This window comes from Varanus komodoensis, unplaced genomic scaffold (genome assembly GCF_004798865.1).
Source record: "Varanus komodoensis strain SLA01 unplaced genomic scaffold, ASM479886v1 scaffold14_1, whole genome shotgun sequence".
NCBI classification, from domain to species: domain Eukaryota; kingdom Metazoa; phylum Chordata; class Lepidosauria; order Squamata; family Varanidae; genus Varanus; species Varanus komodoensis.
In genome coordinates, this window is record NW_025335438.1 from 27,362,334 (window position 1) to 27,386,100 (window position 23,767).

The 23,767-nt window shown below is 41.5% G+C and overlaps 1 protein-coding gene across 8 annotated transcripts in view; it reads left to right on the top strand.

Annotated features, from left to right (window-relative positions):
• Nucleotides 1–2,020: 2,020 nt before the first annotated feature.
• The window catches only part of SMCHD1 (structural maintenance of chromosomes flexible hinge domain containing 1), a 75,586-nt gene continuing 53,839 nt past the window's right edge, over nucleotides 2,021–23,767 (top strand). For 5 of the 8 annotated variants that reach the window (XM_044424475.1, XM_044424476.1, XM_044424477.1 and 2 more), the window contains exons 1-10: nucleotides 2,021–2,268; nucleotides 13,596–13,671; nucleotides 14,230–14,391; nucleotides 15,442–15,524; nucleotides 15,605–15,735; nucleotides 17,387–17,513; nucleotides 20,933–21,052; nucleotides 21,557–21,723; nucleotides 22,312–22,405; nucleotides 22,841–23,051. In XM_044424475.1, the coding sequence (XP_044280410.1) occupies nucleotides 2,125–2,268; nucleotides 13,596–13,671; nucleotides 14,230–14,391; nucleotides 15,442–15,524; nucleotides 15,605–15,735; nucleotides 17,387–17,513; nucleotides 20,933–21,052; nucleotides 21,557–21,723; nucleotides 22,312–22,405; nucleotides 22,841–23,051 (1,315 nt within the window). In that variant the 5' untranslated portion in view covers nucleotides 2,021–2,124. Of the gene's footprint in view, nucleotides 2,269–12,237; nucleotides 13,016–13,595; nucleotides 13,672–14,229; nucleotides 14,392–15,441; nucleotides 15,525–15,604; nucleotides 15,736–17,386; nucleotides 17,514–20,932; nucleotides 21,053–21,556; nucleotides 21,724–22,311; nucleotides 22,406–22,840; nucleotides 23,052–23,767 lie in introns of those variants that run through there. The other 3 variants (XM_044424479.1, XM_044424480.1, XM_044424482.1) reach the window with 2 other exon arrangements.

The following is a 23,767-nucleotide window of genomic DNA, read 5'->3' on the forward strand; positions in this document are numbered from 1 at the left end:
CTTAAGCCTAAATTTTGCAACCAGAAGCTCATGATCTGAGCCACAGTCAGCCCCTACTCTAGTTTTTACTGACTGTATAGAGCTTCTCCATCTTTGGCTGCAGAGCACATAGTCAATCTGATTTCTGTGTTGACCGTCTGGTGATGTCCATGTGTAGAGTCGCCTCTTGGGTTGTTGGAAGAGAGTTTGCTATGACCATCGTATTCTCTTGACAAAATTCTACCAGCCTGTGCCCTGCTTCATTTTGTACTCCAAGGCCAAACTTGCCTGTTATTCCAGTTATCTTTTGGCTTCCTACTTTAGCATTCCAATCCCCATGATGATAAGGACATCATTTTTTGGTGTTAATTCTAGAAGGTGTTGTAGGCCTTCACAGAACCGGTCAACTTCAGCCTCTTCAGCACCAGTGGTTGGGACATAGACTTGGACTACTGTGATGTTGAATGGTTTGCTTTGGATTCGAACTGAGATCATTCCGTCATTTTGGAGATTGTATCCCAGTACTGCTTTTCCTACTCTTTTATTGACTATGAAGGCTACTCCATTTCTTCTGAGGGATTCTTGCCCGCAGTCGTATACCTGATGGTCAGCTGAATTAAATTCACCCATTCCTGTCCATTTTAGTTCACTGATTCAGAAGACGTCGATGTTCAGTCTTGTCACCTCTTGTTTGACCATGTCCAGTTTGCCTTGATTCATGAATCTTACATTCCAGGTTCCTATGGAGTATAGATCTTTGCAGCATCGGACTTCGCTTTCACCACCAGATACATCTGCAACTAAGTGTCCTTTCGGCTTTGACCCAGTCGCTTCATTCTTTCTGGCACTACTAGTACTAGCCCTCCGCTCTTCCCCAGTAGCACATTGGACACCTTCCGACCTGAGGGGCTCATCTTCCGGCGTCATCTTTTTGCCTTTTGGTACTGTCCATGGGGGTTTCATGGCAAAGATACTGGAGTGGGTTGCCATTTCCTTCTCCAGTGGATCACGTTTTGTCAGAGCTCTCTGCTATGACCTGTCCATCTTGGGTGGCCCTGCACGGCATAGCTCATAGCTTCATTGAGCTATGCAAGCCCCTTTGCCACGACAAGGCAGTGAAGGGGTAGTAACCTTATGCCTAGTTAATACAGAAAAGCAAAGGGGCGGAGCCTGGAGAAACCGAGAAAAAACATTTAAAGAGGTATTTGTCCTCCTGCAATGAAAATGGAAGAGAAAGCCTCAATAAGGCAGTGAGGTAAACCTTCAAATAGAGAAGACCTAAGTCATCTGCTTTTTGAAATACAATATCAAGTTCAGCTGTTGACAACTTTTCACAGATCATGTAATTAACTCTCTATTTCTCAATAGCCATTCTGGACTAGTCACCTTCTTAGTCGAGCTTGCCACATAGGATAGTTGTGTATGCGAAAGAATCATCGGATTCTCCACCATAAGGTCTTGCATGGCTAGATAGAAATCATTAAATTCTTGCATTGTGTGGTTAATATTTTATTTTACATTTGTCACACGATGCTTGTTTTGCGGTTTTTACATGCTCCTTGCTCAAAATATAGTGGGTATGAATACGGTTTAATACTGAAAGGTGTAGTTTGTCTCATGATTCTTATTGGCTCTTGTACGTTTTATCTTAAGACAGAAGCAAAGACTGGTCCGGAACCAACAAATGAGTCATCCAGCAAGGAACCATATAAAAGAGACACGCCCTCCCACTTTTCCCTCTGATGCTTCACACAGCAGCCAAGATCATCAGTTTCGTTTTCCCCGTTTCCTTGTCAGAGGCGGTCGACAGTTTCTACGGATCATCTCAAAACGGACGTGACGTGCCCCGCTTTGGAGTCCTAGTTATGCTCCAACAGCCGGATTGAAACTCCCGCGAGAGCATTTACTTCCGGGTTTGCCGCCGCTTCCTTTCTTCCCTGCCCCGCCCCGCCCCTCGCCCCGCCCCTTTTCGACTTTCCCCACTCTTTTGTGTTCACTCAGGCACGCCCCTTCTCGCTCCTGTGTAGGCCACGCCCCTTCCCTCTGGGAAGACGAAAGTGCCTGGTGCGCGACAAGCGAGCGGCGCCGGTCGGGCGTCTTACTTTGCTCACTCGCTTGAAGTTTGCGGTAGGGCTCGGTCCCAACATGGCAGCGGCGGAGGAGGGAAGTGTCGGCGGCGCCCTTACCCTTTTCGTGTATGACCGGCGGCAGAAAAAGTCAGACGACAGCGAAAAAGTTATTAACTGTGGTCAAGAAAACTACGGGCATTTCCGAAGCGCTGTGTGTCAGGTAGCGCGGGGGGGGGGGGCACGGGGAGACGGCGGCGGCAGCCGCGCGAATGTAAATACGTCATCGTTTAACGGACTGCCGAAACGTACCTCGCGACGCGCTTTTCCTAGTAGTGGCAGACGGGACAGTCCTAAGGAACGTGAGAACTTGCGTGCTCGGGACTTTCGCGGCACGTGCCGCGGCGCCTGGCGGGTGAAGCTCGCGCGCGCCTTCCCTTTCGCTACCGGAAAGGCGCGAATGGAGGCGAAGAAGGGGCGATAATGATAGAAAAAAGGTGTGAAAGCGGGCGGCGGAAGCACCCTTTGCATTCAGGGAGGCGCCGTAGCAGTCTTCGAGAGGCCGGCTGTCATTAGGGAGAGAAAGAGCAGGAAACCCTTCCCGCCGCCCCCTACAGGCCATTACTACGAATTGAAGCGGGCTCTCTTGCTGTCTTTTGAGGTTTGCTGTGGCTTTACTGTTCTGAAGGAGGGGAATGGGAAAGCCTGCTAGGTGTCAAGGTACCTGTCGCGCTATTGATATCGTTACGCCCTGTAATCGATCTTAGCCTTTTTTAGGTGTGCTTTAGCCAACCCTAAGTCGTTACCCTGTAAAATATTACTCTGCAAATATGAATGTCCCCTTTTTTCTGGTTGTCTTAATGAGAGCAAAAGGGGATGAAGGACAACCCCTTCAAACTTGTGGTTGTTGTTAGTCACAAAGTCGTGTCCGACCTATCGCGGCCCCATGGACCACATTCCTCCTGGCCTTCCTGTCCTCCGCCATCCCCTGGAGTCCACTCAAGCTCACACCAACTGCCTCAGTGACTCCATCTAGCCACCTCATTCTCTGCTGTTCCCTTCTTCTTTTGCCATCTATTGTTTCCAGCATTAGAGTCTTCTCCGTGAATCCTTCCTTCTCATTAGGTGTCCAAAGTATTTGAGTTTCATCTTCAATATCTGGCCTTCTAAAGAGCAGTCAGGGTTGATTTCCTCTAGGACTGACCGGTTGGATCACCTTGCAGTCCAAGGGACTCGCAGAAATCTTCTCCAGCACCATAATACAAAGGCCTCCATTCTTCGGTGCTCAGCCTTCCTTATGGTCCAACTTTCACAGCCATGCATTGCTACTGGGAAAACCATAGCCTTGACTATACATACTTTTGTTGGGAGGGTGATGTCTCTGCTTTTTAGTACGCTGTCTAGATTTGCCATAGCTTTCCTCCCCAGGAGTAAGCGTCTCTTAATTTCTTGGCTGCAGTCCCCATCTGCAGTGATCTGGGAGCCCAGGAAAATAAAATCTGTCACTACCTCCATTTCTTCCCCATTTATTTGCCAGGAAGTGATAGGACCGGATGCCATGATCTTAGTTTTCTTAATGTTGTGTTTCAAGCCAACTTTTGCAATCTCCTCCTTCACCCGCATCAAGAGGCTCTTTAGTTCCTCTTCACTTTCTGCCATGAGAGTGGTATCATCTGCATATCTGAGGATGTTGATATTTCTTCCAGCAATCTTAATTCCAAGTGCTGATTCATCTAGGCCCACCTTTCTCATGATGTGCTCTGCATATAAGTTAAATAGGCAGGGTGAAAGTATACATCCTTGCCAAACTCCTTGCTCAATTTTGAACCAATCAGTGGTTCCGTGTTCTCACTGTTGCATGTTCAACCACATACAGGTTTCCCAAGAGACAGATAAGATGGTCTGGTACTCCCATCTCTTTAAGAACTTGCCATAGTTTGTTGTGATTCACACAATCACAGCCCTTAGCATAGTCAATGAAGCAGAGTAGATGTTTTTCTGGAACTCCCCAGCTTTCTCCCTGATCCAGCATATGTTGGCAATTTGATCTTTAATTCCTCTGTCTCTTCGAAATCCTGCCTGTACTTCTGGTGGTTGTCTGTCCACATACTGCTGGAGCCTAGCTTGTAGGATTTTGAGCGTACCTTTGCTAGCATGTGAAATGAGTGCAATGGTGCAGTAGTTTGAACATTCTTTGGCATTGCCCTTCTTTGGGATGGGACTGTAAACTGACCTTTTCCAATCCTGTGACCACCACTGAGTTTTCCAAATTTGCTGGCATATTGAGTGTAGCACTTTTACCATATCGTCTTTTAGGATTTTGAGTAGCTCAGCTGGAATACTGTCACCTCCATTAGCTTTGTTGTTGCTCAGACTTCCTAAGGCTCATTTGACTTCACATTCCAGGATGTCTGGCTTGAGGTCAGTGACCACCCCATTGTGGTTATCAGGGACGTTAAGCTCTTTCTTGTATAGTTCTTCTCCCTTCAAACTACGGAATATATTTATCTAGATGTTCTTTGAGGAGTTATTGACACAAACAGTGGTGTGACAGAGATGAAGTGGTTTGTATCAAGTGTGTACAAAGATATGTGCAGGGGTTTTTTGGTTGCTGCAGTCTATCTACTACTAGAAGTAGTGTGATATGGTGACAGTTCTCCAGATTTGGAAAGCTGTTGTCCTCTGTTGATTTGTACCTAAACTTAGTTTTGTAAAAAATCACACCCTTGGTGTTGCTTGTATTTGGTGATGGAATTTGCTGTAGCCCTAGTATAAAATGTTTGAGGAGAGAGTGCAGCTATACTAGCAAGTCTTTCTCATAACGTAGCACACACTGACTAGTCCTTTTTCCTGGGATCTATATATACAGCATGACCACCTGTAGAGGGGGAGTCTTTACATGTTAAGTTATACTTGCACCTTCTTGATATCAATTTTGGATGCCTGGCAGTGGGGCTAGAGAATATGTACTGTGTTGAAGATGGGTCTGGTTAATGCAACCTTGCCCCCCCACTCACATGCTGTTACATTATGTAAGGCATTCCTTTAATATTAAATATTAAATACTTTGTTATTTATGCTGTTGAACCCTATTCATACTCTCAGTATGTTGATAAAAATGTTTGTAGAATGCTATGTGTAATTATGTGTATTCTTTGCAACTGTGTGCTACAACCTACTCATGTTTTAAAAAGAAAAGCAATACTTGATTAAAATAGAATTCTGGTAGCTCTCTTAGTTCTATTGCAGTCCAGTACTCATTCTATAAGACCACATTTATAAGATCATATTCTATAAGACCAGGCCACATTCTACAAGAGATTGCCTTTACACTTATTTGATTATAAAACACTAGTCTAGATAAAAGATCAGTAAGTCCATGCTTGTAAAGTTCAAGCAGGTATTCATTCATTTTCCTGAGATGTGATTAGCACTACAACCAGGTTAGAGAGGAAATAGAAAATGCAGTGTGCATCCCAGACCCCACATCTTAAAAAGAAGGCAAGAAGAGCTCCTCATGAGACATAAGATTTTAGTAAACAAATATTATCTAATGTGTCAGATGGCTAGGAATATTCTAGATGAACTAAGATTTTGAAGGAGAAGATTGGAAAAAGCAGATGTTACTTTAGTACCTCTATTGGTCAGGATACACATTTGTGAACATATATCTGATTATTTGATTGGAATCTAGGAATTTCCAGTAGAAACTATTAAGGAAAGATTGAAGAGTTTTGAGAGAGAGCCTCAGAGTCTTTAGTCTAATTATTGGGAAAATTTCTTCCCAATGGCAAATAAGGAATTGCCATCCTTACTCTTGAGGCACATCAGAGCTAAGAAGGAATTGCCATCTTTCTTACCTCTGCTTTTCCTCAAAAGGAAGGAAGGAGAAGTTTGTAGAGGAGTGCGTGAAAGCTAATGTTTTGGACATGTTGTTCAGCATAGAAGTCTGCTGAGAAATGACTGCCAGTACACCTTCTGATGCAACACTTCCAATTAAAGTATCAAACAAACAGGAGGAGTATGCTGTGATTAGTGATTAGGTGCTCAGAGACTTTCTGTAGAGCCATATGAAAGTGCATTGAGAGTTTTAAAGTTTAGAAGACTACAAGTGACGCTAAAGAAGGCTTTCCTATCTCTGGGATGATCTGGGTGTGTTCTTGCTCAAAATTTTACTACACTCATTTTAGAAGGTTTTGATTATAACAAGCATATAGCATGACAAACATATAGCATTATAACAAATATAGCATATAGAATATTGAGAGAAAATTGTGATAAAATTTTATTTAGGATATAGATAAAGCCTATGATTGGGAAGTACCCATAGGAATGTGAAGAGACTAGTGTGCAAAATGGTATTTGGTACTTTTGATTCTTTCTGAGAAGCATATGACCCATCACCACCACATTGCAAACAGTGAACAGGAAGAATTATTTTTGCATTAGAATTTGGAGCAGAAGAACCAGCTGGAGCTTTTATTACATGAACAGAAAGACTTTTGTATAGAAATCTTCTGTGAACAAGAACAGAAACCTAAGATTGAAGCCATAATTTCCTGTTTCGGTTTCTTGCATTTGTTTATTGTGATAAATACAACTTTCCAAAGTAGTTTACATGAAGTGCATTACTAAATCAACAGTGTAAGACTGACATCTACAGCATAGTAAAATCAACAGGTAAAAACGAAATCACTTCAAAGTTTTTAAAACCATGGTAAAATTAAAAACTGGTACCAAGAAAGAATAAGCACTAAGTGAACCTCCATGGGGAAACCATTCTACAAACAGGGACTTCTATTAAGGAAGTTTAACACTATGACTATAGATCCACCTGGACATGATGCAATGAAAAGAATGGTTGTTTAAATGTTGTGAAAACTAACAGTAAGAGTTATGTAATAAAATATGATAAAGATGTTGAATAATTAACAAGGAGGTGACATGAGTGTAGTTTACAAATGAAGCCCAACAGTTACATTGTATATGAGGCCTACATTTGTTAGCCTGCCAAGCTCAGTAGAACTGCTACTATTGCGGTAATCAAGTGTAGTAATACATTGTGTGGTCACCTAAGGAAAGCAGATAATATTTATTTGATGGTATTGTGACTAAGATAATAAAGAACTTCTTAACCGTTTATGACATAGTGGGATAATATAAAGGTTTCACTCCTTTATTTTGGGATTGGTAATCAATCAGAGGATCTTCCACAGAAAGTAAAACAGAGCTTCTGAAGATTTTCTGAGTTAAAATTTTCTCAGAAAGGCTGATACATAAATATAAATATTCAAAGGCTGAGAACATTTGCCTCAACTGCTGAATAGGAAAATAATTATTCTAAGCAGTATTTCATTGTTTTGTTCCGAGATAGTTTTGGTTTGAAAGAGTTCTTATTGCAAGGCATACATAGATACAGGAATTCCACCTATCATAAGAAATATTTCTCCAAAGGCCAGAAGAATCGAACAAATGGTTTAAAAAACTTTTTTTTAAAGCCAGGGATAAAGATCAAGAGGTGGAAGACAAGTCTTTATCCCAAATTTCACCTTAGACTGGCCTGTGCATCTTAAAAGTAGTACTCATGATTTTAAAGAGGATGTTCTCGAATTAGGACAGATGAGTAGGAAGAAAATAAATGTGATAATGTGACCCCATCTTGAAAACAGTTTAGAACTTTTACTGTACCACCACTCATTTGTTCCTGTCCATGCTCAGGATACTGAGATGCAGAACCCGTGGTTCCCTGTACTATTAAGAATAAAAATGTGTCAGAAGAAGGTAGTATGTTGTGAAAATTGTAATGTGGTATTAGCTCAAAAGTTAGTTTTGTCCAACTAACCTAAACCAAGGAGGGGAGATTAGTACAGAATGAACATAAATTGTATTTAATGAAAAGTCTTGATGCAGTTTTCCCAGGTTTGCTGATGTGGAATGTTTATAAAGTAATTACTTCATGCGCATGCTGTAGTCACCGTCAAAGGGCATGACTCAGCCAAAATTGTGTATAAAAATAGAGGTGTACTCACTGAAAATGGTACCATAGTTTCAATATTCTTAGAGAACAGAACACCTCCATTGGCTTTAGTTGGCTACATTGGAACATGTACAAAAAGCAGTCGGTTCAGAATGCTGCCATCTTACAAATTTAATTCTCCTGAAAGCCTTTGAAGAAATCTTAATTCACAGAAATGAAGATAAACAAGGGCCAAAGAGAAATGAATAAATTTGGACTTGTGAATATTTATGTATTTATTTAAAACATTTCTATGCCAACCCCATTGCAACAAAGCCTCGGGGCAGCTCACAAAGGATACATAAATACATAAACAATAACAATATAACAATTTTAAAAAATTGTTTAAAACACCCTGGTGCATTCTCGGCTAAAAATTTAAAATCCTATTTATTCAAATAATTTAGCAATTAAAATAAGTTTTAAAAAGGTTTTAGCCTGGCGTCGAAAAACAACAACTGCGCCAGGCAGACCTCTCTGGGGAGCGCATTCCATAGATGGGGCGCCACCGCAGAGAAATCTCTCCTTTGGGTACTCACCCTCCTGATATCATTCACAGAGGGTTCCTGGAGAAGGGCATCTGTTGCTGATCTCAAGGGGCGGCAAGGCATATATGGATGCAAGTGTTCCTTTAGATATCCAGGTCCCAAGCCATTTAGGGCTTTATAGGTCATAACCAACACCTTGAATTGGGCCCGGACTTCAATCGGGAGCCAGTGGAGCTGACGGAGAACTGGGGTTATATGAGAACAACGCACAGTCCCCGTCAGCAACCTGGCAGCTCTGTTCTGCACCAATTGAAGTATCAAGACCGTCTTCAAGGGTAGCCCCACGTAGAGCGCGTTACAGAAATCTAATCGGGAAGTTACCAGCGCGTGTGTCACTGTCGCCAGGCAGTCGTTCTCCAGGAAGGGACACAGCTGATGTATCAGCCGAAGCTGAAGGAAGGCACTCCTCGCCACCGCCATCACCTGAGCTTCTAGAGACAGCTCAGGGTTGAGGAGCACTCCTAAGCTGCGAACTCTGTCCCTCAGAGGGAGTGCAACCCCATTTAGGACAAGGCCCAAGTCCCCCATCCCGAGGCCCGAGCCACCCACCAACAGGACCTCTGTCTTGTTTGGATTGAGCTTCAGTTTATTCGCCCTCATCCAGCTCATTACCTCGGCCAGGCACCAGTTCAGCACAGCCACTGCCTCACCTGGATTGGTGGAGAACGAGAGGTGGAGCTGGGTATCATCAGTGTACTGATGATTCCGCAGCCCACACCTCCTGATGACCTCTCCCAGCGGTTTCATGTAGATGTTAGATAGCAAAGGGGACAAAATGGACCCCTGCGGAACTCCATGGCATAACTGCCATGGCGCAGAGCCATAGTCCCCCAGCACCACCTTCTGAAATCAGCTGTTGAGATAGGAGCGGAACCACCACGTGGTGCCTCCAACTCCCAATCCCACCAGCCTATTCAGAAGGATACCATGGTCGATGGTATTGAAAGCTGCTGAGAGGTCCAGGAGAACTATCAGGGACGCACTCCCCCTGTCTCTCTCCCTGCACAGGTCATCGTACAGGGTGACCAAGGCAGATTCAGTGTCATACCCGGGTCTGAAGCCAGACTGAAATGGGTGCAGATAATCAGTTTCATCCAAGAGTGCTTGGAGTTGTCCCACCACCACCTGCTCTAGCACCTTGACCAGGAACGGGATGTTGGCCACCAGTGTATAATTGGCGGCCACCTCTGGATCCAGGGATGCCTTCCTTAGGACTGGCCGGACTACCGCTTCCTTTAAAGGGGCAGGTACCCGGCCGTCTCTTAAAGAGGCGTTGCCCACCTCCAGGAAATACAGAAATACAGCATGAGGAGAAAATTTGTTTTAATGATGATGAAAAAGTTCTCTTAAAGTTCTTCTGTGCTCTGCACCTAGAAGTGCAAGGTGAAATTTTGAAGAGACTTGTGGTCCTTAGAATCTATTTAATAATTATACAGGCAGGGTATAATGGATCTACAGATGAAAAATATATACATAGGACAGCAGAGGATTTTGTTTTAATTCAGCAGAAACAAAATAAAGAAAGTTATCCAGGAGATCACTGAAGTGGAGAAGGCTAATTGCTTCATCACTGTTGAAATTAACTCAATAGGAAATAAAACTGATTTATTACAAGTTATCTGATTTGAAAACTCTGCAATAAAGAAGTGTGAGGGAATCTGTTTTGGGGGTGGGAATCCATTGGTTTTCCTGGGCTTGGCTCTCATGGTGCTTGCCCAGAATCAAGATTGATGCAAACACAGCATAAGTGGAATCCCTCTTTTATGCACATCATTTATGATTTTGTTTGTGCTGCAAAAGAAGATTGCTGGTTGTGTAACTGGAGTTGTGTGAATGTTCATAGATATTCTCTTGGCTTGACCAACTTCATAGGTGAGGATCAAACACAAGAAAAGGTCTGAAAAACAGTAGAGAACCAGGTATTAGTGAGGATCATTGCAACCCTTCTGTACTTTATTAAACCTAGATTGCTATGTGATTTCTAGAAGAAAAGGAATTGGATTTCCCAGGAAGTTACTACCTAAAAATGTAATATATCCAGTGATCTTAAATGTCAGCAACATGAGCTGTACACTTGATGAAACTGAATATCTGGAAGAGGAGATGAGCGGGAGGGGGGCGGCGTGTGCGGACGGGAGGGTGCGGGGGGGTGACGTGGGCGGGGGGCTGTGAAGTGGCATGTGCAGGGGGCAGTGAGGTGCTGCGGGGGAGCAGCAGCAGCTTGCTCACTGGAGATGGGTAGGAAAAGTGGGAGGTGTCCTATACATGGGGGCATCTTATAGACGGAAAAATATGGTAAGTGTGTGGAGGGATATAAGAATGGTGGATTTACATTCTTATGAGGTCTTGAAATATCTTCATTTGACTATTTTATAGTGTCGTAATAATTTGTTAAATTTGATGTCCATCTGTAAGATGCTCAAACTTACTGAAAGTGATCATTTACCTTTGGTCATACCTTTAAATCATACCAAACATATTGACTATACAGCCTGGGAAGTAATGTCAAATTTAGAGGTGGAAACAAGAGGCTCACATATTAGGTGATCAGCCATGCTGGAAAATGCCTTTGTAGAGTTACTATATTTGGAAAGAAGTCTCTGTAATTGCAGTGCAAAATGTTAGCATCACAATATAGATAGAACAGTTTAAAAATATCAAAGAATAAAAATAATGCAGTAAAAACAAGGTAACATTAAAACCATGGCTGGTCAGCGAGAAAGGCTTTTGGGATCAACAATGTCTTCAGCAGGTGCATAGGCAAGGAATTCCATAGAGATGGGACTGCCACACTGAAGGCTGTTCTGCTCATGCACTCCACTTGAGCCATAGGTCTATGTTGACCCACCAAGAGAATGTCCTCCATTTACTTCAGTGACTAGGCAGATTGATACTGAGGTATTCTGGTCCCAAATTGTCGTGGGCTTATACACTATTACTAAAACATTTAACTATACCCAGTATCAAATAGCAACCAGAGCAGGTTCTTCGACAAGGGAGTTGCATGCTGCAAGAGTAAGCCAAGCTGCTCTATTCTGTACTAGCGCAAGCTTCCAGCGCAGCCTTAAGGGCAACCCCATATACAGCACTTTGCAGTATTCCAGTTTTGAAGGTATTCGTGCCTGTATCATGGTGCCTATTCCTGTCCTGAGGAGGCCATAGCCGGCAAATCAGTTGGAGATGGTATAGGGTACTATGAACCACTTGGGACTCCAGCAATGAATGTAGATGTATCCCGCAGACTATGGACCTGATCTTTCAAAGGGATTGAAATCCAAATCTAGAACAGGCAGTGAGCCTTTTTCTCATTTCAGGGACCACCTGCACAGTTTCTGTCTTTCCAGGATTCATCTTCAGTTTATTGGCCCTCATCTAACCCATCACTGGGTCCAGACACTGATCCAGGACTTGCAAAGCCTCTCCCGATTCAGTTGTCATAGGGAGATAGGTGTAAACACATATTGTTGTGAACAGTTGTCGAGAACTGTCCTGAGATGTTTGGGATGGGTATACAAAAGTTTGAAACAAATAAATAAAAATAAAAAATACTGATAGCACCTGGTTCCAGATCAGCAGATGACTGTTCCCAGCAGTTTCGTGTAGATGTTAGACAACACTGTGGATAGGATGGTGCCCTGAAGAACTCTGTAGTGCAATTGCTAGGGGTCTGAGGAATAGTTACCCAATCTTGCTTCTCTGAAAGCAACCCCTCAAGTAGGACCAGTACCACATAATTGATTGTGTAGGGACTACCATGTTGATGGTATCTAAAGCAGCTGATGAAAGATCTGATAGAAGTAACAAGGTTGCATTCCCCCTGGCCCTTTTGCAATAAACATTATGTTTCATAGTGACCAAAGCTGATTCAGTCCTGTAAATCAGGTTGAAATGTAGACTGAAATAGGTCTAGATAATCTGTATCCTCCCAGAGTTCCTTCGGTTGCTCAGATAGAACCCTGACAAGTACCTCACCTAAAAATGAGTATTTGCAACTGGGTGACAGTTATCAAATATTGTTTGGTCCAGAGTGGATGTTTTCAAGAGTGGTCATACTACTGCTTTCTTTAAGGGGAGCAGAAACAATCTTTTCATGCAGATATATGTTCTCCTGGACCCACCTAATTATATTCCATCATCTAGTTTTTATTGACTAGGAAGACAAGGATTGAGAAAATAAATGGTTGGTTGCACTCCTGCAAACATCTTGTCCACATTATCAGGCTGCAGGGCTTCAAGCTCACTGCAGAGACAAACATTTTATCCCCAAATTGTCCTGCAAAAAGGTCACAGAGGGTCTTTGAGAGGACCATCAAATCACTCAGAAGAGCTCTGCTGGATGTCTACTTGAGGATGCAATGAAAACACCAAAGTAATGCTTCTTTGCTGCCCATACTACTGTGCATTGGGTACGATTATGTGTTCTAGAGTATGTTTAATCGTTTTACTTTGAGTCTTACATTATTTGCACTCTAGCTGACAATGGCCTAAGATTATTTTTAGATTTTTCAATATTCTTAATGCTAACAGACATTTGCACTCTATTTGTATTTATGGATTGAAACAGAAATATGAGTTTTCCATCTTTTTCAGCTTCCTGTCAATTCTCTAGTTTTGTGTGAATGTTGCCAAATTATGAAAATGCTCGCTCTGTGCTTTCAGAGGAAGCTACTGCTATGAAAAGTTGGTTTAGACTAACAGAATTCTGATTAAGGGTGCCTGGCCAATTATTTGCACCTGTTCAAAGGCGTGACTTTATTCAAAACATATTTCAGTATATGTTTGATCTTTAATGGCTCTTCTCCAGCCCTATACTTATTATGACTGATGTAACAGAGTAGTTTTGAGATTCTTATGCCATGGCAAAATCATCTTAAAATGTTAGCCATTTATGCTTATAACTAGTGTTGTGAAAAAGAGGTGATTTTATATGGATTTCTTAACTTTTTCTTACCCTTGTGTAATTTAGTATTTAACTTGCACTTCTAGGTATTTGGTATTTCCTCTGAAGAAAATTTTATTATCACAACAACTAATAGAAAAGAGATGACAAATGAAAACTTCAGTAAGTATGTTTCTCTAATGCAGGAGTAGGCAACCTGGTTCACTCTAGAAAATTTAAACTACAGCTCCTACAGCATAGCCAACACTGGCTACGCTGCTAGAGCTGATGGGAATTGTAGGTCATAGATCTTGATGGTATCAGGTTGTCATCTCCTGCTGTAAGAACCCCATAGATTTTTAACCTAAACAACAGCAGTAAACTGAATGATTGTTAATACACCATTCTCAGCACTAGAGCTTTGTTAGCTTTGTCTTGCTCTTGTATATTAACAGTCCTAGGATTTTGCAAAATGATTCAAACTTGAAAAATATTTCACAGTCCTTAGTGTGTGAACTTTTAAAAAATGATCAGATGTATGAGAATTTTCAACTTCTGCCTTTAAAATGAACTGTGTTAGATTGTTTTATGTAATGCAAACTGTGGTGTTTATTTGCAAATCTATGGTAAATACAGTATACCAATTTTTAAATATTGGAAATGGAATTGTTTCCATTTTGAGAAACTGCTATGGATAATGAAATAGATTTCCTTATTAAAAGTAATATATGTATCTTATAGGTGAAATGGTTAAAGACAAGATGACTTTCTATTTACTACAATCAGTTGATCAGTCACTTCCCTCAGCAACACAGGAACGCATTGATTTCCTTCCCCATTATGACACACTTGTGAAAAGTGGAATGTATGAATACTATGCTAGTGAGGGGCAAAATCCACTGCGTAAGTATTTCATGTATATTTTGAACAGAAGGTATATGGTGCATTATAAATTGATGCATTGCACTTGAGTTTATTAAGGCAAATGCTTTGCAATTAAATAAAACTAGTTTAAGTTAGATTCCAAAATAAATAACAAATTGAATAGATTTCTTTTTTTACACCTTTAATACCCAGATTACACACCCTAAAAGAACTTGTCTACCCACTGTCAACAAGCCACTCATCTCATTCACTGGTTTCCAGTTTTTACATGGAATCAAAATACTATTCCCCTTCCTTTCACTTTTTCCAGTGTGAATTCTTGGATATTTTGAGAAGGACATCCAGTGAGTTTTAGCCATTGCTGTACAAGGAACATGTACTCCAGAAAGTACTCCAAAAGCGGTATATAGCATGCTGATAGTTGTAGCTTTGGCTCCTTTTCTTAAATAAATGAATGGTCCCCCAGCTAGCTAATTTTTGACCTGGCAGTCACCTGGGATTAGTCAAGCAAGGGCTGTTTTTTTCATGAAGTAGGGTAAAGCCCCTATATCAGGTGGTAGAATGGGAAGAACAGCAAATTGCATTCTGCTTTGCACCAGGTGGGCCTGCTGCCACTGCATTCTCTCCCTTTACTGCTGCCACCACTGTCAGTGCTGTGTCTCTTCTTTAGATTGTTTTTGTTATGCAATTAGTTTTAGCTTTTAAAAACTCTTATTCTTGGTCTTTATGTACCTCCTACCAAATTATATGCTGGAAAGATGTAGACAAAAAGCTTTATGATATATCGCAAAATTATATTAGTGTTTTACTAATAAGGATTTTATAAAAGTCAGTATCCTAGTTAAATAAAGGTTATCTGACTTGTACTGGAATAATATATTAAATGTGCTAATGAGCCTCAGTTACAGGTGTATCAGATTTCTAATATGCATCTGTCAGTTCTGTTATGATCAAAAAGAAAAGAGGATGTAGTGTAGCTTAAATTGTACATTGTCTTAAAATGGGTATTCTGAGTTTTGTTGTCAATGGTAATAATACTTCTTTTTAAAATCTTCTCCTTTTATTTAGCATTTGCTCTGGCAGAATTAATTGACAATTCGTTATCAGCTACTTCACAGAATACAGGTGTCCGGAGAATACAGTTAAAGCTGGTGAGTTAGTATTTTACAGACTTACTTTATACACTTTTTCTATAAAGTATACTTCATATACTTTTTCTTATTTTTAATAGTTATTTGATGACACCCAAGGAAAACCAGCTGTTGCTGTGATTGATAATGGCAGAGGCATGACATCTAAACAACTTAATAATTGGGCTGTATATCGGTTGTCAAAATTTACACGACAAGGTGATACAGAAAGGTTAGTATATTTTAATTTCAGTGATACTTAAATATAACTTTAATTAATTAAATTGTGTAAAAGTCCCTGTGTAAAGCCTCCATTATGTACATTATAGTTGTGTACTTTTAACCACTGCTGGAACAGAGCCAGCACACCTGGTGGCAAGTATATCTAATAGCAAACTCACTAAACATGTTTATTGAAAGTTGAAGTCCAGTGGGACTTACTCCCAAGCTAAGCATGTGTAGAATTGCAACCTGAATCCAGTAAGTAGAGAACATGGTCTTCATTGAAAACAATCCTAGGATTTTCTTGTAGGAAAAGAATGAAGAACAAAATGGGAAGAATAGAATATAGCTGGACAGACAATGAGCTTGCAGCTCAAACAGAGTCATGATATAATACCTGTTAATTCCCATTTATCAGCTTTAGAGTGCTGTTTTCTCAGTTAAAGAGAGTTCCAGTAGCCTATAAATAATGCTCAGGAATCAAAAAAGTAAATGAAAGTCAAGTTAATCACGCTATAATAAATCAGTACATCTAAGTCTTTATTACACTTTTGTAACAATGACTGGGGTCACACAACTCAGCAGCCTATTGCAAATCACAAGATATAGCAACACGTGAAAGGGTTTAGTAGAATTTACAACCCTTTTACATCTTTTTTGCATATGTTTTAAAAACAATATCGATTCCTGTCCAATAAAGCACCTTTTATAGGATCCAGAATTTTGACAGCTCACTTAGAAGGAGATGTAGCTTACATTTTTCCGTGTTCCTGAGCACCTAGAGCAGTGGTAGCCAGACTTGCTCAACAGAAGAGCCACACGTGGTGAATGTCAGGTATTTGAGAGCCACAAATGGGTGCTCATGGGTAGCAAGCTGCAAAATATATATATAAAGAGTTGCATGCAGCTCCCAAGCCTTGACTTAGCCACCCCTGATCATTCTTAAGCAATGGAAAAACGTGCTACCCTCAACAGTGGACCCCCCCACCAAAAAAAAAAAAAAAAAGATCTTGTTGTGAAGGGTAGCCATAGACATGCCCTTGGGGTGCTGCTTTGACACTTCAAATGGCCTGTCAATGGCTGTGAAAACAGGGATCAGAAAAGTTGGTTGTCAAGCCAGACTTTGCAATCTCCAAAAAAAAAAAGGGGAAGGGTGAAAGGGGAAAAATATGTCCAGCTGAAAAAAACTCCCACTTATGGTGAGGAGGAGGTTACAAGCCAGTCTTGCCACTGTAGGGGGAATAATTTATACCCTGCCAGACATAACATGGGTTATTCACAAAACAATCCACCCAGGGTTTATTATGTTGTGTGAATTCACCTATTGACTTGAATTTCCAACCATCGGGGTTAAAGTAGAGGAATCTTATTCAGTCTTTCTGGAACCTTTCTTATCTGGTAAACAGCAAAAGATATGGTTTTTTTTCACCTCAAATTTCTTGTTGTGCCAACTCTGTGTAATTCTCTAGTAGCCACCATGAAGAAATCTTATATACCCAAACTTTGCTAGAAATATTATAGGAATATATTGTGAGCTGTGTCTTGTTGGACCCTTATATAATTTGCAATGAAGCTCTCATAAATTGGAACATGTTAATTACTATTTTAATAAGTTAATTACATATACATATTTAACAATTTTTGCTTTTCTTTTTATCCAGTGTTGGAATTAGTGATCATTCTGGGTATGTACATCCTCCAGCAGTTCCTCGCAGTTTAAACAGTGATATATCATATTTTGGAGTTGGTGGTAAACAAGCAGTGTTTTTTGTTGGACAATGTGCCAGAGTAAGTATTGTTTTAATATCCTTACAATTTTTATCATTGCTTAATTTATGCGAGACTAGTAAGAGACTGAGCATGATTCTGCCATAATAACTCCCTGGGGAATGGGCCCCATGCTGAGTTAGTGGCGGAAAGTGAACTTATCTGATGACCATCACTGATTGGCAACTAGGATGGCAAAGGAACGCTGTCCTTTTAGTAAAGGCTGTGAAACAATGGAAGGGTGCAAATAGGCTGGACAGGATGGTATTATTAAGGATACTCTGGGGAGATTTACCCATACCCTGGCATTACTCCATAGATTCCAGTATGTAAACTCTCCTTCCACTTTGTTTCCCAGCTGCTAATCCAAAATGGTGGGGTTTTCCCCCCAGATACCCCAGTCTGACAATGAGGACTGTTGGTCTCAAGCTATATAAATTACATACTAAAAGTGAATAGGAATGCATGCATGTTCAAATGCTTAGTTTGTTCTTGGGATATCTTGGGGTTGTTTAACCCACAAAAATTGCAAGTCCCCACACCTGGAAGTCACAGTAACAAATCTTGAATTAAGCAATTGGGAATGGTTACTGGGAGCAGGAAATAGCTTGTGTACAGCTCCACAATTAATCAGTTAATTAAAACATGAAGTGCCCCAAAGGCTGCTTTTATGAACGTGGACACACTCTGGACCTGGTTTTCTCGACGGGGCAGGAAAAGCGTGGTCTGAGGGTGAGGAATTTATGCTTGACTCCCCTGTCATGGTCAGATCACTTCCTAGTGAGGTTTGTGCTCGAGAGTGACATCTCCCTCTGTAAGGGTGCAGACCTGATTGTGTGGGTCCGCCCCCGGAGCCGGATGGATCCGGAAGGATTCCTGAAGGCTCTGGGGGAGTTTCCGGCTGACAAGACGGGTGCTCCTGTCGAGGCTCTGGTTGAACTGTGGAATGGGGAGATGACTAGGGCTGTAGACACGATCGCTCCTAAGCGTCCTCTCCCACCAGGCAGAGCTCGCTCTTCCCCTTGGTACACTCCAGAATTGAGGGCAATGAAGCAGGTTGGGAGACGGCTAGAGCGTAGGTGGAGGAAATCACGGGATGAATCTGACCGAACACACTTAAGAGCCCACTATCGGGCCTATGCTGTGGCGGTGAGGGCGGCGAAAAAGAGACACTTCTCCGCTTCCATTGCCTCCTCACAATGCCGTCCGGCGGAGCTCTTTCGAGTGGTGCAAGGCCTGGTTCACCCAGGGCCAAAGGAAGAGCTGATTCCACCCTCAAAGGCCCGCTGTGACGACTTTGCCGAGCATTTTAGGGAGAAAATCGCTCAGATTCGTCACGAGCTGGATTCCACTATTGATTCAGAGGTTTTAAGGGAGACACCAACGCTGCCGTCTGGTCCAGAATTATTGGATGAATTTCAGTTATTGCGGCCCGATGATGTGGACAAGGTGCTTGGATGAGTACGTCCTACCACTTGCCTTTTGGACCCTTGCCCGTCTTGGTTAATAAAGGATTCCAAGCACGGGATTGGAACCTGGATCTTGGAAGTGGTTAACGCTTCTCTGAGGGAGGGTCGGGTGCCTGCCCCTTTAAAGGAGGCGGTAGTCCGACCGGTCCTGAAGAAGGCGTCACTGGATCCAGGGATGGCCGCTAACTATAGACCAGTGGCCAACATCCCGTTTCTGGGCAAGGTGTTAGAGCGAGTGGTGGCAGGACAACTCCAAGCACTCTTGGATGAAACTGATTATCTGGACCCATTTCAGTCCGGCTTCAGACCCGGGTACGGTACTGAATCTGCCTTTGTCGCCCTGTACGATGACCTGTGCAGGGAGAAGGACAGGGGGAGTGCGTCCCTGTTGGTTCTCCTGGACCTCTCAGCGGCTTTCGATACCATCGACCATGGTATCCTTCTGGATAGGCTGGCGGGATTGGGGGTCGGAGGCACCGCTTTGCGGTGGTTCCGCTCCTATCTCAACGACCGATTCCAGAAGGTGGTGTTGGGGGACTATGGCTCTGCGCCATGGCAGCTTTGCCATGGGGTACCGCAGGGTTCCATTTTGTCCCCTTTACTGTTCAATATCTACATGAAACTGCTGGGAGAGGTCATCAGGAGGTGTGGGCTGCGGACCCATCAGTATGCTGATGATACCCAGCTCTACCTCTCGTTCTCCACCAATCCAGGTGAGGCAGTGGCTGTACTGAACCGGTGCCTGGCCGAGGTAATGGGCTGGATGAGGGCCAATAAACTGAAGCTCAATCCAGACAAGACGGAGGTCCTGTTGGTTGGCGGTTCGGGCTTCGGAGAAGGTGACCTGAACCTTGTCCTGAATGGGGTTGCACTCCCTCCTAGGGACAAGGTCCGCAGCTTGGGAGTGCTCCTCGACCCGGAGCTTTCACTTGAAGCTCAGGTGACAACAGCGGCGAGGAGCGCTTTCCTCCAGCTTCGGCTGATTCATCAGCTGCGCCCCTACCTGGAGTACGACTGCCTTGCAACAGTGACTCATGCGCTGGTGACTTCCCGTCTTGACTTCTGTAACGCGCTCTACGTGGGGCTACCCTTGAAGACGGTCCGGATACTTCAATTGGTTCAGAATAGAGCTGCTAGGCTGCTGACGGGGACTGGACGTTATGTTCACATGACTCCAGTTCTCCGTTAGCTTCACTGGCTCCCCATTGAAGTCCGGGCCCAATTCAAGGTGTTGGTAATGACCTATAAAGCCCTAAACGGCTTGGGTCCTGGTTACCTGAAGGAGCGCTTACATCCATATTTGCCCAGTCGCCCCCTGAGATCGGCGGGAGAGGCCCTTCTCCGGGAGCCCTCCTTGAGAGAAATTAGGAGGGTGGCTACTCGGAGAAGGGCTTTCTCAGCGGTGGCGCCTAAGTTATGGAATGCGCTCCCCAGAGAGGTCCGCCTGGCGCCGTCGTTATTTGTTTTTCGGCGCCAGGCTAAGACCTTTTTATTTAAGCAACATTTTAAATGCTAAGTACAATTGAATTTTATCTGGCCAGGGCGGCTTATTTTATAATGTGTGTTTTAATTAAGATTGTTTTATATGGATATTTTAATCTTATTGTTTTATCTATGTTGTAAGCCGCCCCGAGGCTTCGGCGAATGGGGCGGCATAAAAATGTTTCAATAAATGAATGAATGAATGAATGAATGAATGAGCAAATTTAGTACATGAGGGCCTGGGTTGCTGGTCGGGGGCTGGTAGTCTTTGCCATATTACCACATCATAGAATTATGAGGTGGGCTGTATGCTTCATCCAGGAGCTGCACTGAGACAATTATACACCAATAGCCTTTCCAGGGGTTCAGTGCATTTTTGGCACTTGTAGATTGTCTATGCCTTGCTCTGTGTGTGCAACTGGAATTATGCTTATTATGATTATGCTCATAACTTTGATACTCTTATGTTTATATAAAATTTGAAACCAGATGATAAGCAAACCTGCAAGTTCTCAAGATGTTCATGAGCTTGTTCTTTCGAAAGAAGATTTTGAAAAGAAAGAGAAAAACAAAGAATCTATATACAGTGGATACATAAGAAACAGAAAGGTACTTCTATCAAACTTGGGACTCTTTTTATTATTGGCTAGAGAAACGGAACTTCTTATAGATTATGTTTCTATCTTATAAATGGAAAAAAAATGTGGGGGCTGACCCAGCAGGCTCGATGTTTCTGATGATTGATGTAGTTTTTAGTTTTTCTTTGTTTTTAGGACTAAAATTTTGAATAAAACTTATTATAGAAAAAAAGAAACAGAAAGGTAAGGTAATAACGGCACTCTAACAATTTGTTTCAACATATTAAATACTTGAAAAATTCCTGTTCCTTCTCATACTTAGCTTTTACAATTTGGACAGTTGTAAGTTTATTAATTGTAGTAGCTAGTTCTTTCTTTTCTGATAAACAATTGGGCATGAACTGTTCTCGCTGATAAGTCTCTTAGTGTCCTCCCTGTTCTCAATAGTAGACATTCTGATGAGTGAAGTTAACTAGTAATGTTCCTTGTCAGGCAGCATTTTTATTTTATTTTATATTAAAATCTTTTCTTACAGCCAGCTGATTCTTCCCATATTATTAATGATGATGAAAGATTCCTACACAATCTAATCATGGAGGAAAAAGACAAAGGGAGCTTCACTGCAGTGGTTATTACTGGGGTACAGCCAGAACATGTGCAGTACCTAAAAAACAATTTTCACCTTTGGCCAAGACAACTAACGTGAGATAATATTGTTAAAGTGGTTTCTTATATTCATATGTAATCAATATAAATAATTTCAAATGAGTCCTCATATCCTATCGTATACTTTTCCACTTAATTCTCACAGAATGTAGAAAACATCTCAGATATAGTGTTACATTAGAGTAGTAACAACTGAGAAAACATGTATGGAATTCCCTTTAGCCACCTGCCTTTTAGGTGGACTTATGTCAGTCTGGATCTTTAGTGCATGCATACTATTTTTTTTTACAAGGACTGAGGGTAGTAAATAATTTCCTGTCCTAGTTATATGAATAAATCCTACTCAAAATAGAATAAAATTTCAGAAATACCTCACTTGAAAGAGGGTGGGGGAATTGTTCCAGCTGCCACAGGTAGCTTGCTTCTATACTTGCAAAACTGAAGCCGAATTTCTTCTAACTTTACACGAGTATATATTAGTGCAGAGTATGCTCAGTCCTGGTTTCATATATCTGGATGCCAGGTATAAGATACCAGTTCTATATTTTTAAGCTAAAGTTATGGCCTGCATGAATATTAAGCACTGCACATTCACACTGTATTTTAATCAGAATTATTTTTCAGGCATATATATCATTACTATATCCATGGACCAAAAGGAAATGAAACTAATCCAACAGTGAAGGAAACAAGAGCTTTCAATAATATTGATATAGAGGTAGGATCTGATTGGAAATGAATACATTAGACTCTACTCAGTATTCCACTTGAAGAGCTGGATTTTCCAATTTTTCATCCGTGCTAAACACCCCAAGAAGCCAGCCTGGGGAACTAGTTCTCTTTTGTTGTAAGGTGCCATATGGACTTTTTGTTAGTGGGCTGCTATACATGTAATTAAATAAATGTGAAGTCAGATCAGTCAGTTGAAGGAAATTGTACTCCACAGCCCCTTGAAAGATGTAATATTGTCTCATGCTACTTAGTAATATTTGTTACAGGACGTGCACGTGTGTGTGTGTTACATTTGAAAACCAAAATACCATTTTTTCTATATTATTTTGATCCCATGGTTTTATAGTATGTTGATTACTGTGATAGAGGAAATGCATATAGAGGAAAAAGTAACTTTTTATTTCAATTATTAATTGTTTAGATTGCAATGTTTGAAAAAGGGAAGACACCTAAGATTTTGAATCTTAGAGAAATCAAAGATGATATGCAAACCTTATATATAAATACCGCAGCAGATAGTTTTGAGTTCAAAGCTCATGTTGAAGGAGATGGTGTGGTAGAAGGTGTTATGCGTTATCATCCTTTCTTGTATGATAAAGAAACCTACCCTGAAGATCCTTGCTTTCTTTCAAGTAAGTTGGACAACTTCATACTGTTTATATTTAATATTCCAATACTGAGGGCTAACTATATTCCCAAAATGTTTAGGTCTTATATCATTATGATACATCATGAAATTCTTGTACTAAATCACACTTTTACTGTCAAATAACAATTTTTAACATAATAGCCATTTGTTACCAAATGACCTCACCTTTGTGGAAACCCTTAGTAGCAGCTTTATCTACATTGAACCATTTTTTTTCTTTCCTGTATACAATTCTCTTACTTGAGCTGTGGACCCTTATATTCAGATCCCGCAGCCTGTTCACTGTATTCCCTTGCTTCCGCACCATTATTCACAGAAAACACTCTGCTTCTTAAACTCCGACTTGCCTTCCCAATCTCTTCAAACCATCAGCAGTGGGAGTCCAATCTTATTACAAATCTTATTTACAACTGGCTTAGATTAACTAGAGTAATTATCTGATAGCATTTGTTTTCCTTCTTGCCACTCCATCAAGATTGCTTCCAAAAATATGCATGCTCTTTCACATAGTCACGCCTTCTTAAGGGTTAACAGTAAAACAAAGCAAGCTTGTTTCTACAGATAGAAACAAATGATACATTCAGGTGCTTATCTATTGTATAGCAGTTGCAGTTTTTCCATTCCAGATTGAGATAGCTTAGATTTTTTACACAGCATTTCATTCCAGCCTCTACTACCAATTTTTATTCTGTCACTAGA